Source organism: Rhinoderma darwinii, chromosome 10 (genome assembly GCF_050947455.1).
Source record: "Rhinoderma darwinii isolate aRhiDar2 chromosome 10, aRhiDar2.hap1, whole genome shotgun sequence".
NCBI lineage: Eukaryota > Metazoa > Chordata > Amphibia > Anura > Rhinodermatidae > Rhinoderma > Rhinoderma darwinii.
Genome location: NC_134696.1, coordinates 17,272,449 through 17,289,846, shown reverse-complemented (window position 1 = coordinate 17,289,846; position 17,398 = coordinate 17,272,449). Strand labels below are relative to the sequence as shown.

The 17,398-nt window shown below is 40.6% G+C and overlaps 1 protein-coding gene across 2 annotated transcripts in view; it reads left to right on the top strand.

The window, feature by feature from the left end:
* Window positions 1-17,398, top strand: part of MEGF6 (multiple EGF like domains 6) — a 224,544-nt gene that overhangs the window by 159,563 nt on the left and 47,583 nt on the right. The window contains exons 1-2 of one of the 2 annotated variants that reach the window (XM_075839402.1): window positions 3,649-3,811; window positions 13,517-13,639. In XM_075839402.1, the coding sequence (XP_075695517.1) occupies window positions 3,655-3,811; window positions 13,517-13,639 (280 nt within the window). In that variant the 5' untranslated portion in view covers window positions 3,649-3,654. Of the gene's footprint in view, window positions 1-3,648; window positions 3,812-13,516; window positions 13,640-17,398 lie in introns of those variants that run through there. The other variant, XM_075839401.1, reaches the window with a different exon arrangement.

The window sequence follows — 17,398 nt, the reverse complement described above, 5'->3', positions numbered from 1 at the left end:
AGAGGAATACAGTAAATCACCTGCTGATGAACAGGTTAAATTGCTGATGGTCCAAGTGCATTTTGACCGCTGTCTACATCATGCATCGAGATGACTTGTCTTCAGTCTTACCACAAAGTGCACAACATCTCTGTCCTGTTCGTAATCTGCCCTCAAGGTATTGGACACATTCATGACTAAGTGATTCCGGACATTGCATGTGAACATCTCTTTATTTTGTCTTCAGTAAATACAATTTTCATGCTTCTTAACTCCCAGATGTGAGTCTTAAATCTGGGACATCTTAATATCTCACCTTAAATCTACTGAGACGCTCTGTGCTTAGTTTGCATAACGCTTTTTGAAAGGAAATTTTGATTACTGAATTCTTGACATTCCCTTCTACACCTTCTATGTCGACCTGAGATCTACGTGTGTCTTGTGTATATTCTTCTGGTTATATCCTTATGAATGGTTCAGTAAGTACATAGTCAATGCCTATTTCCACTCTATAGTATTACTATAATACTGATCCCTATGTACAAGAATATAACTACTATAATACTGCCCCCTATATACAAGAATATAACTACCATAATACTGCCCCCTATGTACAAGAATATAACTACTATAATACTGCTCCTATATACAAGAATATAACCATTATAATACTGATCCCTATGTACAAGAATATAACTACTATAATACTGCTCCTATATACAAGAATATAACTACTATAATACAGCCCCCTATATACAAGAATATAACTACTATAATATTGCCCCCTATATACAAGAATATAACTACTATAATACTGCCCCCTATATACAAGAATATAACTACTATAATACTGCCCCTATATACAAGAATATAACTACTATAATACTGCTCCTATATACAAGAATATAACTACTATAATACTGCCCCTATATACAAGAATATAACTACTATAATACTGCCCCCTATATACAAGAATATAACTACTATAATACTGCCCCTATATACAAGAATATAACTACTATAATACTGCCCCTATATACAAGAATATAACTACTATAATACTGCTCCCTATATACAAGAATATAACTACTATAATACTGCCTCCTATATGCAAGAATATAACTACTATAATACTGCCCCTATGTACAAGAATATAACTACTATAATACTGCCCCCTATATACAAGAATATAACTACTATAATACTGCCCCTATATACAAGAATATAACTACTATAATACTGCCCCTATATACAAGAATATAACTACTATAATACTGCTCCCTATATACAAGAATATAACTACTATAATACTGCCTCCTATATGCAAGAATATAACTACTATAATACTGCCCCTATGTACAAGAATATAACTACTATAATACTGCCCCCTATATACAAGAATATAACTACTATAATACTGCTCCTAAATACAAGAATATAACTACTATAATACTGCCCCCTATATACAAGAATATAACTACTATAATACTGCCCCTATATACAAGAATATAACTACTATAATACTGCTCATATATACAAGAATATATCTACCATAATACTGCTCCTATATACAAGAATATAACTACTATAATACTGCCCCTATATATAAGAATATAACTACTATAATACTGCTCCTATATATAAGAATATAACTACTATAATACTGCTCCTATATACAAGAATATAACTACTATAATACTGCCCCTATATATAAGAATATAACTACTATAATACTGCTCCTATATACAAGAATATAACTACTATAATACTGCCCCTATATACAAGAATATAACTACTATAATACTGCCCCCTATATACAAGAATATAACTACTATAATACTGCCCCTATATACAAGAATATAAGTACTATAATACTGCCCCTATATACAAGTATATAACTACTATAATACTGCCCCTATATACAAGAATATAACTACTATAATACTGCCCCTATATACAAGAATATAACTACTATAACACTGCTCCTATATACAAGAATATAACTACTATAATACTGCCTCCTATATACAAGAATATAACTACTATAATACTGCCCTCTATATACAAGAATATAACTACTATAATACTGCCCCTATATACAAGAATATAACTACTATAACACTGCTCCTATATACAAGAATATAACTACTATAATACTGCCCCTATATACAAGAATATAACTACTATAATACTGCCTCCTATATACAAGAATATAACTACTATAATACTGCCCCCTATATACAAGAATATAACTACTATAATACTGCCCCCTATATACAAGACTATAGCTACTATAATACTGCTCCCTATATACAAGAATATAACTACTATAATACTGCACACTATATACAAGAATATAACTACTATAATACTGCACACTATATACAAGAATATAACTACTATAATACTGCACCCTTTATACAAGAATATAACTATTATAATACTGCTTCTATATACAAGAATATAACTACTATAATACTGCCCCCTATATATAAGAGTATAACTACTATAATACTGCCCCTATATACAAGAATATAACTACTATAATACTGCCCCCTATATATAAGAGTATAACTACTATAATACAGCCCCCTATATACAAGAATATAACTACTATAATACTGCCCCAATATACAAGAATATAACTACTATAATACTGCCTCCTATATACAAGAATATAACTACTATAATACTGCCCTCTATGTACAAGAATAGAACTACTATAATACTGCCCCCTATATACCAGAATATAACTACTACAATACTGCCCCCTATATACAAGAATATAACTACTATAATACTGCCTCCTATATACAAGAATATAACTACTATAATACTGCCCATTATATACAAGAATATAACTACTATAATACTGCCTCCTATATACAAGAATATAACTACTATAATACTGCCCCCTATATACAAGAATATAACTACTATAATACTGCCCCTATATACATGAATATAACTACTATAATACTGCCCCTATATACAAGAATATAACTACTATAATACTGCCCCCTATATAGAAGAATATAACTACTACAATACTGCCCCCTATGTACAAGAATATATAAATTATCATACTGAACCTTATGGATATTAATACAATGTCTATAATAACCTTTACAACATACGATTGTGACAGAGCATAACAACAGGCACTTTACTTGGGGCAAAATAATATAAACCTCTAATGGCTTTTTCGAAACTTTTTTGATTTTTCTCAATTTGTATAAAATGTGGTTTGGATTTTGATTTTGGAGTTTCCACAGCCAGTAGAGAGGAAAAAAAAAATAAGAATCCTTAGAGAAGTGGCGCCTGGTCCTGTTTTGCTCCCTACTCCGTGCCCTTGCAGCCAGCAGCCTGGAATCTTTCCCTTTCCTTGTACTTGACACCCTGGTTTCCTTGGGTTTGCTCTGGGGGAGTGTGATGTCATGTTGCCTGGCTGTGGCTGTGACTGCTGGGGGCTGTTCAATACCTGCAGAAATGGGCCAGGACTTGGTAACATAAAAGGACTTCTGTGGGAGGGACGTGGAAAATTCCCAGGACTCCAGAACATATACAGTAAAAAAAAAAAAAATCAAAAACAAAATCCACATCTGTGCAGGAGAGGATCACATATTGTAGGCTGCAAGTCACGTCCCCAGTCAGGATCCCGCATAATCTTGTAACATGAAGGACATTGTGCGGACCCTTTTCATGGTTCTCTGGTGTTTCTGCATCCATGTGGGTACCACATTCAACTCCAGATTTCTAAGACCCAACTGCTACCCATGTTACATGAGGAACCAGGGCTATGGTGCCATTCGCTCTAACAATGGAAGGCCAGGTATGCGTGACCCCATCTCTGCTCCGGAGTCTAGTATTTAACTTTCTGTAACTCTTTATTATATTTTTCTTATGTTTTTTTTTTTTTTTTAATTTTCCTATACTTTATTTTTATAATTTTATTTTATATTTTTGTTCTTTTCATTCTTTATTTGTTTCTTTGTGGTTTTGTTTGTTGTTTATATTTTACTTTAAGCTTTTTAATGAGCTTTGTTTTTCATTCATTTTTTTTATTTTATATATACATTTTTATTTCTGCCTCCAAGGCTTTTTTTCTATATTTATTAAATAACTTTTAGTTGCTCATATTTAATAAAGTGTTCTATCATCTACAAAAACCCAGTGTATCATTGCTTAAAGAAATCTAATTAAAATTTTTTTTTCTTTACATCTTTTCCTTTTTCTTGCTCAGGTCCTATTTTTATATATGTTGCTATGATATGGCAATGACGAATGTTTCTATGTCCTTTGCATGCACCCATCATAAATCTATACATCGGGCATTCACTGCCGTACAGCAATTGTTAAAAATGAATGAGCTGGGTGCAAAAAATAAGCAAAAAAAACATAAAAAAAGCTATAGCTGCTGCAGTTAGTTCCACTTATGAACAGCAGGTGGCGATACATTGCCATATTGATATTTTTGTAATTATGTTCTGTTTTCATGGGTATGTCTTGTTTGTGTAAGGGTTAATGTTCTCATGAGAATATTTCTCATTGGTGCCCGCAAAGATTTGGTACTTTCCTCTATCACTAAAGGTTTTGCAGGAGCCGCCGAGTATCTGGCTTAGAATAGTACGATTTATACCTTTTTTAGTCTTTCGTATGTTTTTTTTTCATTGTGAGGATCATTGCATTGTGGGAGATTTCATTCAGATATGTGTTCTGGTGAGTTTCACGGTTGTCATTTTCTGCCTTTTATGGATGAAATCTACTCCATTCCTTCTATGCACCTGAATCTATAAAATCGTTAATGTTCAGTGAGAGAGAGGGGAGGTGGGGGGGGGGGGGGTCGTCTTCCAAGATATCTGTGGTATGCAGGCGCAATCCTATTCCTCTCATATATTCGATGAAATGTGTAAGCATTCAATCCTATGACAACACTTCTAGTCCTGCCCTCTGACAGTTCACCCTGTTCATGGGAACGATGTGTGAATTAAAATCACCACCCACATAAATGTCTACATGATAATTGCCTCTTCTCGAGTCAGTTAAGATGTGGACATTGATGTAGATGGATCCACATAATGGCCGCACTATACAGGCAGGAGCAGTAGTACAGCGAGTACATAGAGTACAGCGGCACCGGTCACATGACGAAGAGTCGTAGACCTCCGGTCCACCGGCAGCGCTATATAAATTTATGAAAATATCATAATCAGGGGGACCAGAATGTATATCAGCGAGTTTATCACATACTGCAGGGACTACACTGATAATTGTAGGTCCCCGCATAACCCCTTAACGCATTATCCCATAACTGTACGTGATAAGGGTTAAGGGGAAGTATGGAGCACGCTCCATACTCAGTGGGTGACGTCTCTGTTACACAGCCGACACCTCACTGCAACGGGCGGAATCAAAGATCACTTTGATTCCGCCAGTTTAAGACCTTAAATGTCTAAAATCAGGGTCTTAAACTGGCGGAATCAAAGTGATCTTCGAAATTGTACCGATAAAAACTACAGCTTGTCCTGTAAAAAGTAAGCCCTCGCACCGCTCAATCCAAGGAAAAATAAAGTTCTGGCTCTCGGAATGTGGTGAAAAAATAAAATAAAATGTTTAACAAAAAGTTTTGTTTTTTTAAAGTAGTAAAATATAAAAAAACTATCAATTTGGTATCACCGTAATCGTATTGAGCCACAGAATAAAGTTGAGTTGTCGTTTTTAACTCACGGTGGAGTAATCACAGTTTTTTCCAATTTCAGCCCGCAAATAATATTTTTTCCGTTTCCCAGTACTTTAGATGGTACTTCAAATGCTACCAATGGAAACTACAACTCCTCCTGCAAAAAATAAGCCCTCACACCGCTCCACTGACGGAAAAATAAGAGTTATGGCTCTTGGAAGGCGGGGAGTGAAAAACGAAAAAAAAAAAAGGGGTTAATGGAATTCCTTGTATAAACAGTATGCAGTGAGCTCCCTCTAGTGGTGGCTGCATACAACATAATTTTATCATATATCTATGCCTCTGCAGGGGATTTGGAGCTCTGTGTCAGAAAAACGAAGCTCCACCTGCTACAAAGATATATTGAGAAATTAATTAGGACAGAATTGAAGATCTATTTAGATTTTAAAAAAATGGCGTTTAGCGCTGGACATTCACTTTAAGTCTCGCAGACGTGTGGGGTTTTCTTGCTGCATTGTGCACAGTGGCGTTACAGTAGCTCCATCAATCAGCGTGAAATAGCGAAGAATGAAAACAGCGAGACGACAGATTCCAAGATGTCCCTGAAGCATGAGCCAGCGATGATCCCCTGCTGATACCCAGCGGGCGCAGTCACTGGCATCAGACATCAGCTCCATTATTCATAATGAATGGAAATTACTTCTCATTAAGCCATTGAGCAGTAGTTTGGACCTTGTGAAGCAGAAAGGTAGAGCCACGTTCACACTGTTCCTGGGGCTTTGCTCTCGGTTCTAGAATAATAATCATGTTTACTTTAGTAATAAGAAACATTTTCCTTAAAATAATCATCATCATAAAAAAAAATCCTCGGTAAATATCATCCCATTGTTAGAAGCTCTATTCAAAGTTTCCTACTGAACTTTTTCTGAGAAAGCTGGGTGGCATCCACCAATATGGCCGCCACTAGACTGGGGGAGGGGGGTATCACTTCTTCTTTATTGTCCTGTACTGTAAAACTTCCTAGTTGTGGGGTCATATACATATCGAAAAAAGGGGAGACCTCACAGAAAAGCAGGAGATCTCCAGGGTGCCCAACATCCTCTAAAATATATTCTCCTCCCCCCGTTCCTGCAGTGCTTGCAGCTGCGCTCGGAGTAAAGAGCACTGCAGGAACAGGGAGGAGTGTAGTTTCTGCACGTCTGTGTTTATTTAGGGGGTATGTATTTAGGGGTCTAGGGTGCGCTTTTAGATGGTCTGGGATTTATTTATGGGGCATGGGTTATGTATCTAGGGGGTCGGGGTCTGTATTTGTTTAGGAGGTCTGATCTGGGGTCTGTATTCATGTTGGGGTGTGATGTCATATTCACTATTTGTGATTTAAATGGCGTAGTTTGGGGTGTGTCCTATATAAATGTGCGGGGCAGAAGGGGGGAACATTTAGCTTTGTGCAGTGCTTTTCGAAATCTCCCTGATGTGCTTTCTCAAAAGTTGGCAAGAATGGTTATACGTCTGCATCTTGCCATAACTAGACGGATTCACCATTCCTTGAGTCTGGGAAAGATGGCTGGCCCCCTATAAATGGTGGTTGTCACCCAGCTTTCCTAGAAACAGATATAATTAGGAAAGAATTGAAAAGCGTTTGTAACAAATTGACTGAGACGTAGCCGGGCACTTCTTCACTGAGGGAAGTTTCTGTTCACCTCTTCTGCCAGCTTCTCAGTGGCGCCCCCTATACCACCCAGCACCTGAAGAATCTGTATGCAAATATTGGAATGTAAATTGATCTTTCCTAGCAACAGGTTCACGTTCAGGACCCCTGGGGGTTGAGAACCTACAGAGGAACATGGGAATGTTAGAAATCTGTCTCCTTCCTATCCTGCCTGGTGCTGCTCCCTATAAGCGTGTTTCCCAGGCTCTTCGTATTCTCGAGTTGCGGGATTAAGATAGGAAGTGAACCTCAGATAATCCCCTCTATCCGCCGTGCTGGAGGCTGCGATACTGCATTAGGGATTCCTGAGGTCGAAGATCTTTATCTAACAAAGTAGCGGCTCTGCGGGGTCAAAAAATCATCTTTTGAATCCTTGACCCCGCAGAGCCGCCATTGTGAGTCAGGAAAGAAATTCCCCGCTAACCACAATGATCCCTCCATGTCTCAGGCCGCACAAGGACAGCTCCACAGTGTAAGGTCCCCAACTATTCATGGGGGCACTCTAGCCAATCCTGTTCTTGGGGGCACATTGTCTGACACTATTAATGGGGGTACTCTGGTGACACTATAAATGGGGGCACTCTGGCAACACTATTAATGGGGGCACTCAGGCGACACTATTAATGGGGGCACTCAGGCGACACTATTAATGGGGGCACTCAGGTGACACTATTCATGGAGGCACTCTAGCCAATCCTGTTCATGGGGGCACTCAGGTGACACTATTCATGGGGGCACTCTAGCCAATCCTGTTCATGGGGGCACATTGGCTGACACTATAAATGCGGGCACTCAGGCGACACTGTGAATGCGGGCACTCAGGCGACACTATTGATGGGGTCACTCAGGCGACCCTATTGATGGGGTCACTCAGGCGACACTATTGATGGGGGCACTCAGGCGACACTATTGATGGGGGCACTCAGGCGACACTATTGATGGGGGCACTCAGGCGACACTATTGATGGGGGCACTCAGGCGACACTATTGATGGGGGCACTCTGGCGACACTATTGATGGGGGCACTCTGGCGACACTATTGATGGGGGTACTCTGGCGACACTATAAATGCGGGCACTCAGGTGACACTATTGATGGGGGCACTCCCACGGCCCCCTTAAAACATCTGATCGGCGGGGGTTGCTGGAGTCGGACCCCGACCGATCACATATTAATGGACTATCCTGAGGATAGGCCATCAATTTTATGGGACTGGAAAACCTCTGGATGTAAACATGACTGTTCAAATTCTCTGACTTCAAGCACAGATCTTGAAATTGTTAAGCAATTGAAATACAAAGTAAGGAAGTTGCAGAACTTTTCATTATCCAATGATTAATCTTTAATAATATAAAACTGGACCGGCCCTTTAAGCTACTGCCGGCCGCGTCAGTGACCTTTGTATGAGAGATGACGGCCTGTACAGTGTTACATAATTTATAGTCAATCGGCCGTTGTCCAGCATGTGTTCTGTATCTCACAGGATGTTAGACATAAGATCACGACGCGCACAGCTGTGGAGGTCCCCTGACATAGGACTGCCGGCTGCTTCCGCTTTTCCATCCTCTATCGGGAAGATGCATCTTTGGGGTAATGTGATATTGTGGAATCTGTATAGAAGAGGCAGACCGTGCACTGAGCCGTGTGACAAGCCGTCTGCGGAGGTTGTACCCTTGTACTGACGAATATGGCTATATACAGTAATGGTACACGCCAAGCAAGCGTGCGCAGCGGTTTCCGTTTTTTCATTAGGGGGTTCCTACTACCCACTAAGACAACTGAGCCCTACAACTATAGAGATAAATTATTAAAGGGTAACTAAGCTTTTAAAAAATGTTTGACGTGTCAACGAGCACTGAGACCCCCACCGATCACTAAAACAAAGCGGCAGAAGCACTCGGTGAGCGCTCTGCCGCTGAGTCCGTAAGCCGATCAGAAACTAAGTGGCTTAGCGCTCTCCTGAGCAATTCTACTGCTTAGTTTGAGAGACCGGTGGGGGGGGGGGTCTGACTGCTCGGACCGCCTCTGATCAAAACTTAAATTTCACTATGTCATGTCAAAAGTTTTTTAAAAGTTTAGTTACCCGTTCAATTCTTTCTGCCTGCCACTAGGGGGAGCACTCATCATCCAGAATTATGCAGCTTCCTATGTGTTCAGTACGGACTATCGAAATCTGTATGCATTAAGCTCCCCCTAGTGGCGGCTGCAGACAGAATTTTAGCAAGAAATGTGTGAAGGGAAGCAAATCTGAACAGAGCTCCGACCTTTATAAAGATGTAATATGAAATTAATCAGTGCAGATGTTTGACCGGTTTACATTAAATTAAACCAAATGATCAACCTAGACCAAAGGGATGTACACATTAACCCCTTTACCGCCCCAGACCACCACAGATAACCACTAACACAGTTCAAAACTTTACCCCAGTTCAAAACTTTACCCCCATAGCTGTAAACGTTGTCATTTTTAGGGCACGCTGCAATTTTTCAATTATTCCCTATCTGCCTCGGTTTTGCTATGGAGTTTCTCCCCATGGGGTTTTCTATAAAAACGGTTCCGTTTACTAAAATGCTGCCCCCTGCAGTCAGGGGAGGGAAGTGCTCAGCTCATGGCTTGGTTTTTATTTTGCTACCTTGGCAAATGTTTGGTGATAAACTAAACGTATAATCAATGGGACTTAAGTTTCCTTGTATCCAGTCATTAAACGTTCCCCGACATGTTACAAATGTTTCATTCACTGACAGATTAATTCGAAAGGAATTCAGTTTTGGAAAACAAAATAAATTCCATGGATTGTTTGGCTTTCTAAGCTCCATCTTTGCACGATCCCCTAATTGTTATAAGACGGGAATATTCACACACGGTGCATGTTGTGAGCTGCAGAAATACAGGGGGCAAAAATAACAACAGTCCTAGACCTGAAGACATAGAAAACACGCTGCAAGTCACCAGGACTACAACCCCCAGCATCCCATCACAGCCTGATCTAAACATCTCAATAAACCTAATGATTCAATTAGAAATGATTGGTTCTGTACTGCCGGGAAGTGAATGGTAATAAATGTGCGGTCCAGTGGCACAGATGGCCGCAGCAGCCTGCCGGATCATTACTATGGCAGTGAATGAATGCTGGGGATTATTATTTTGTTGGCTAATTGTATATAATGCCAACGTCTGGACTAGTGAGAAGGCAGAAGATGAACAAAGACTCATTTTTATCCTGTGTAGTTAATCTATAGGGAGGAACCCCAACTTTATCGAGGCTCATTCCCCTTCATCTATGTGCGCCACTTAACTGTTAACCTTCTTTTTCTTGCTGTTTTAAATCCTTTTATTTTTGCCGTAATAGAAATCGGCTCTCCATCTACTGACTTGTGTTTATGCACTAAGCTGAACAAGTAAAGCTGTAGTGTAAAGCATGACGTAAAGACATGTAACCCTGTAGTGTAAAGCATGGCGCATGGACATTACCTGGGCCTCTAATGAGACAGGAGTTATATTTCAGTCTCCCTCTGACTACCAATAGACAATGCCGTTAACTGAGCTGCTATTGAGCTCTGCTACATTAAGCCAAACACTGAAGAGCATAAAGCGCAGCTCGTGCTTCTAAAATGTATAATTTTTCAGCAAATAACTAAAGATGTAAGGTTGAAATTTCAATGCTAAGATAACACGATCAGTTTACCAGCAGTCCTATGGAAAAACAAAGCAAATGTATTGAGTTGTGCCAAATGACAAAGTCAGCTCTGCTGCATACTTATCAAACGATATTTGGCCTGGGCTGTCAATATATTTCAGGTGAGCTCTTTACATCAGGAGATGAGACATTCTGCGCACTAGGGATGGTCCTGGGGCTATGACCCAACGTGCCCTGCTGGCCAGATGTCAATGGGACTTGTAGCTTTGGAGAAGCCTGCGCTGAGAGGTCTATCATGTAGCGCCTTCTCCTACGTTTTAGCATTTCTGAATACCGGGTTGGCCGTGGTCCAGACGTTGCTTCCTGAGAACATTCCAGGAGCATTGAAGATATTATCTAAAATAGGCATGGAAAATGGATACAAGATGGGGTCATAAGGATCTGCGGAGGAGGCTCGAAGAAAGGAATGTAAACCTCGTAGATTTCCTTATGTCACCAGGACAACGTCCAGAGACAGGCCAGGCCGCCTTCATAAAATTTACTTTGACTTAATCTTCTCCAGAGAAGATCTTTCTATAGACGATGAAGCTCTGATGACATCATCTGCGACCACTTCCATCCACGATCTTTCGATGGACTAAGACCAGTCATAGACATACGTGCTGTTCATGAAATGGTTTGTCCAGGATTAGAAAAACATGGCTGCTTTCTTCTAGAAACAGAGCCACCGCTGTCCATGGGTTGTGTCTGGTATTCCAGCATTCACTTCAATGGAGCTGAGCTACAATACCACACACAACCTGTGGATAAGGTGTGGTGCTGTGTTTGGAAGAAAGCGGCTATGTTTTTCTTAACCTGTACGACCCCTTTAAATGCTTTGCCCTCCTTGCACAATCCCTTTAATATATTTTAGAGCATAAGAACGTAATACAGATGGGTCACCCCATTGGGGACCTCCCTGTAGTAGCCCGAGTGGAGTGCCATTTGCATTGTGTCCTTGCATTATACGGATGGTCTAATCATTTTGATGGACCCCATGTATTTGCCCCTTTCTTTAGATAAGCTGGTGGAGAGCAGATCTGCTGAGGTTCTCCTGGGGATCATGGTAGGACCTGCTCACACAAATTATTCAAAGTGGACAATCACAGGGGCCAATTTATAACTGGACGGTTGTTAACGTTCAATTAATTATTTGAGATTATGGCCAACTTAACCCTATGTAGTGAAGACATACCTCTTTAAGTCAATGTGCTAATAACAGTAAGCGAGTGGGTACAATAGTATCCCCTGAACTCCTCATGGGTGGGGTTTAAGGATATGTGCTCTGATTGGCCAAGCAGGATCTCTGGCTCCATGGCTCCTTCTAAACGAGTCATGAAGACATTCTGGTGATCACTCTTGTCCAATCATACAAATGGATAGGCACACTTCCTTAAGTCCCCTACTTGAGAGTTCAGGGGGTCACTCAGTTGAAACTACTATACCTATCTTCTAAGAGAATCCGATAAATGCCCAAGATAAAGAGATGCATCTCCGTAAGAAGATGGAATAAAAAAAGTTTATACTTGCTATATGTGATCATTTTGGTTATGAGGTGCTGGAAGTTGGGCTTTAGGATAAATTGTCCGTTCTGCAGCCGGCCTCTTGGCACCTATATGGGTTGTTAAAAATTTCTCCACAGTAAATTAAAGCTGAAGGCTCTCCTAGCTTTGATAGACAACCCACCCATACTAGATAGTGTAATGACTGAGCTTGAGATGTGTTGCGTCATGGTCCTGAACCACATTTGATACAGAGACGTGAAACAAAATTGGGTTAGGGTCAATCTCCCACCATTAAAAGGTACTATTTACCTAACGTTTTGTGATATAGAGATCTTGGGGGTTCTTCTTGTATAGTATGACACCTTCACTGCCTGCATATAGTGATGTCATCATCTACCGCCCTCTGTATAAATAATTATTCCTCTTCAGGATCCTACCATGTCCACCAGGGGGCGTAGCTCTAGAGCATGACAGCAGGCCACACTGCTAAGAGTACCACAATCCAGTGCAAAAGGGTCAGAAGAACCCTCGAAATCTCTGTATTGCAGACACCCTGGGGAATAAAAATTTGGGGGTGGAATACTGACCCTAATCAAAGCCAAATCTGGATTTTCCTTTGCTGTCTGTTGTTACCCTTTAAAAAACGGGTGGATTTGACAATAGATAGTATGTCCCATCTGCAGGAGAACATATTTTAGTTTTATGCTATAGGACAGATAATTTCCCTTTTTGTAGCCCTTTAGAGCCTTTTATTTAAGATGGTCGTTAGCAGAAAACAAATCTATGCCTTTTGGCCCGCGCCTCCTGCTATTTAACTCAATAACTTTTTGCCTTTTTTATGGTGTTCTTTTATTTTTGGACAATCATGCCGAGAGATGGTTATTGGGTTTGAATGCCCTGGGTATTAATTTCTGCCCAGTATCAAACATCAACAGTTATCACCAGTCCGTTCTGCTTCTCTTTTTAGATGTCGACGAATGCCAAGTCCATAATGGAGGATGCCAGCAGCGGTGTGTCAACACCCCGGGGTCATATCACTGCGAGTGCAGAGCGGGCTTCCGTCTCCACGCAGATAGCAGGTCATGCATTAGTAAGTAATAACTATCCGCTGTTCCATTCTTGCTTATAATCTCATTTTCATCCCTTTGGCACCAAGCTGGGCTCATTTTCCCGTACTGTTTGGAATCCGTACAAGTTTTACCCTGCAAAAATTCTCAAGTACCATCCCAGTTTACTGGATATCATGGCCGCTAAGTTCATGAGCGGGATTATTTGTTAACGTCCTCATCAAAAACATTCTATTAGTGAATTTTTTTTGGCTCCTCTTGTAAAGGAAATATAGAAGGTCTGTGGCCCGTTAAATGACCAGGAGGGTCATGCCGGGAGTTCCCTAGGGTGTTCCCTAATAGACCAGAGAAAGTTCAGCAAAGAGGAACCCTCGAAATATTCAACTTTTTGAATAAATGCTCAGAGCAGTTGTCAATTCCTCTACAATTTTTTGGGCCCTGAAAAAGGCCATTTGGGTTCTTCTAAGATCTACGAGGTTAGACAGAGGGATGGGGCTCCATCTGCCAGCCCGTTGGCCCCCTTGGGACCTAGATCGAGCCCTAGTGGGACTCAAAGAAATATTTAAAAAAAAGTTACAATGTTTAAAAATATTGATAAAAAGAAAAAAAAAACACACAAAAACTTTTATTTTCAAATAAAAAAAACTGTATTATAAGTAATAAGTCCATATAGTTATATTGCGGTCTCTGTAAAGACCCAACATATAAAATGATGGTCAATTTAACTCGCATGGTAAACGATGAAAAAAACGAAACCCAAAAATCAACGGCAGAATTGTTGTTTTATTCTAACCCCCAAAAAATGTATAAAAGTTATAAATTACATTCTACATACTCCTAAATTATGTCAATACTTGTCCTGAAAAAAAAACCTACCCGCATGACGGCTTGTCTACGAAAAAATGTATGGCTCTTGAAATGCGACAATGAGGGCCAAGATCCACAAATCCCCTGCTCCTCCAGACTGCACCCCCGGAGTCAGGAGCATGAATGGAGCAGTGGTGAAGCATGCCGCCACCACGCCATTCATTGTCTATAGGAATAAGGGAAACAGCCGAGCTCTGTACTCAGCTGTTTCCGTCATTCATATCAACTTTAAATGGAGCGGCAGGGCGCAGACTCGACCACCGCTCCATTCAATATAGTCTTCACTGTGGTCGAGCAGGGAGGAGGAACAGTGGGTATGGGACCGTCATTCTCGCTATCGGTGGGGGTCTCAGTGGTGGAGCTTCCAATGATCGTATGGATAGGGGATAATTGTCGATTCTGACACTCCTTTAAGGGGTTAAAATCCCCTTTTTAACGGAAAAAAATGATTAGAACCAAAATCAGAGGTAAAAAATGAGAACCCGGAGGGTGTTTGCACATCTCGAATGATTGACAGTAGTGTCAGATGTGGGTAGAATTGCCCTTTAAGGGACACCAGCGCCCTCTAGTGCTGAATCTGCTGCAAGAAGAGTTAACCAGACATTACAGTGAGCGATCAGTCAGCCAGGCGTGCAAAATTAGCAACACGACTCTCCTAATTGCGCTGGCAAGCACGCTCCTGGAACCATCACCTTCAATTTCCTCGGAGTCGGTTTTGTTGCTGTCATTATGAAATGAGTCCCTTCAGCCTCCAAGTGTGCGCCAATCTGCTGAGGCCGGGCTTGGCAGAGACCGCACTGACAGCTGCCATTCCTTTAGTGTGTCATTCCTCGGCAATGGCATCTGTCTTGCTGAACTCTTTCCAGGATCTGGGGAAAGTCGAGAACCTCTTCATAGGTGCTGCACTTTCCTTAAATCTTCCTGGTCCATTAAGAGAAGCCCTGCACTTTTTTTTACGTAGGGGGGGGGGGGGTCACTTTTTTTTTTTTTAAGATATAGACAGGAGATGACTAAATTCCTCTTTGGCATTAATAACTGTAGAGGATTATGGTCAATTACTGTTCACATCGCTGGAGCCATGCTGCAAGCTGGCAGTAAACATCTCCGCTAATTGCATATTTGTATCTGTCCATTTTCACAGATTACAGGAATTTATCTTTCGGATAAAGGCATTATTAGGGGTCTGTTCACACCTGTGCATTTGATGCCTGGAGATGTTTTGGCAATTGAATTTTTTTTTTTAATCTCTTATTAATGGTTTCTTTAGCTAACAATTACAACAGTGACACCTGGAGGCCAAACAAGTAATTACACTCTGTGGAAATCTGCAAAACTTATTAGGACCCATGCGCACGACCGTGCCAGTAATTACGCGCCGCGGATAGCCGTCTGCGCTTGTGGACTGTGCTCCCATTATAAAGTATGGGAGCACGGTCCGTAAAATAAAAAAATAGGATGTCCTATTTTTTACGGAAGTTTTCTACGGAGCAAACACCTTCCCGTAAGTATACGGGAAGGTTTCCGTCGGACGTAGAAATGAATGGATCCGCAATTACGGATGATTTTTACGGTCGTGTACATGGGGCCCTGCCATTGTGATGAAAATCTTCTTTTTTTTAAAAAAAATTAAATTGCATGAATATAATAAAATAATACAAATAGTGACGTTGCTTAAAGAGGACCGGTCACCTCTTCTGACATGTCTGCTTTAGTAAATAATTGTGTTATCCATGAAATAACAATTCTTGAGCATCTTTTCTTAGAATGTTGTGCCATTCCTCTGTTATTCCTCCTGCAAATGCATGAATAAATTGACAACTGAGTGTAAACAGCTGGGGGGGGGTGTCACTACACATACTGACACTGTCCAATCAGTGCTGACAGAGTGAGACTGTATAGGGACACGCCCCTTTGACTAGGGAAATGGTAACACCCAGTTCTCAATTTATTCATACATTTGCAGGAGGAATAACAGAGGAACGATACAACGCAGAGTTGTAAAAAAATATGTTCCAGAATTGTTATTTCATTGGGAATACGAGTATTTACTAAAACAGACGTGTCAGGAGAGGTGACCGGTCCTCGTTAAAGCTTCTTACAGGAGATGACCTCATTCTGCCATGTTTGATGACCTCACAATATATAGGATCAATATACAATGTAAAAATCAAGTATTCAGCTGTAGCAGGATGACATGACTGTGCATGACTCCGCACTATCCATATATAGGGTGTCCTTTTGCTGGCGCCCATATTGGTTGTCACCCAGCTTTCCCAGACCCAGATATAACTAAGATACAGCTGAATACAATTTGTCTGAATCTTCGCAATGTGAGGCCTTTTACTGCTTTTTATTCCTATACCACATAATACATGTAAAGTACAATAATCAGATTGACAAGAACACCAGTTCACGGAAATTCCAATCTTTATCGCCTTATTTAAACCTCGCCGGTGTTCTCGTAAAACGCAACGCATAACGTGATCCATAACAAGCTGCAGATGACTTTCCCCGCATATGGTTCCAGTTTACTAGATAGCAACACACATTCCCACATATGACAATTCATTCTTGCTGGGTGGCGAATAATAATTTTTGATTTTTATTATGTTGCTCATATAGCGCCAACATATTCCTCAGCGCTGTACAGAGATTGTCACTATTCACATCAGTCCCTGTTCCCAATGGCGCTCACAATCTAATTTCTGTATTTCAGACACACTGGGATCAATAACATAGGAAGCCAAATAACATCTCAGGAAGTTTTTGGAGTGTGCGAAACAATTCATGAAAACACGCGGAGAACATACAAACTCCATGCAGATGTTGTCCTTGGTCAGATTCAAACCCAGGGCCCCAGTGCTGCCAGGACATATTTGATTCTGAGGATAACACTGTTACCTTGCGGTCCTGGG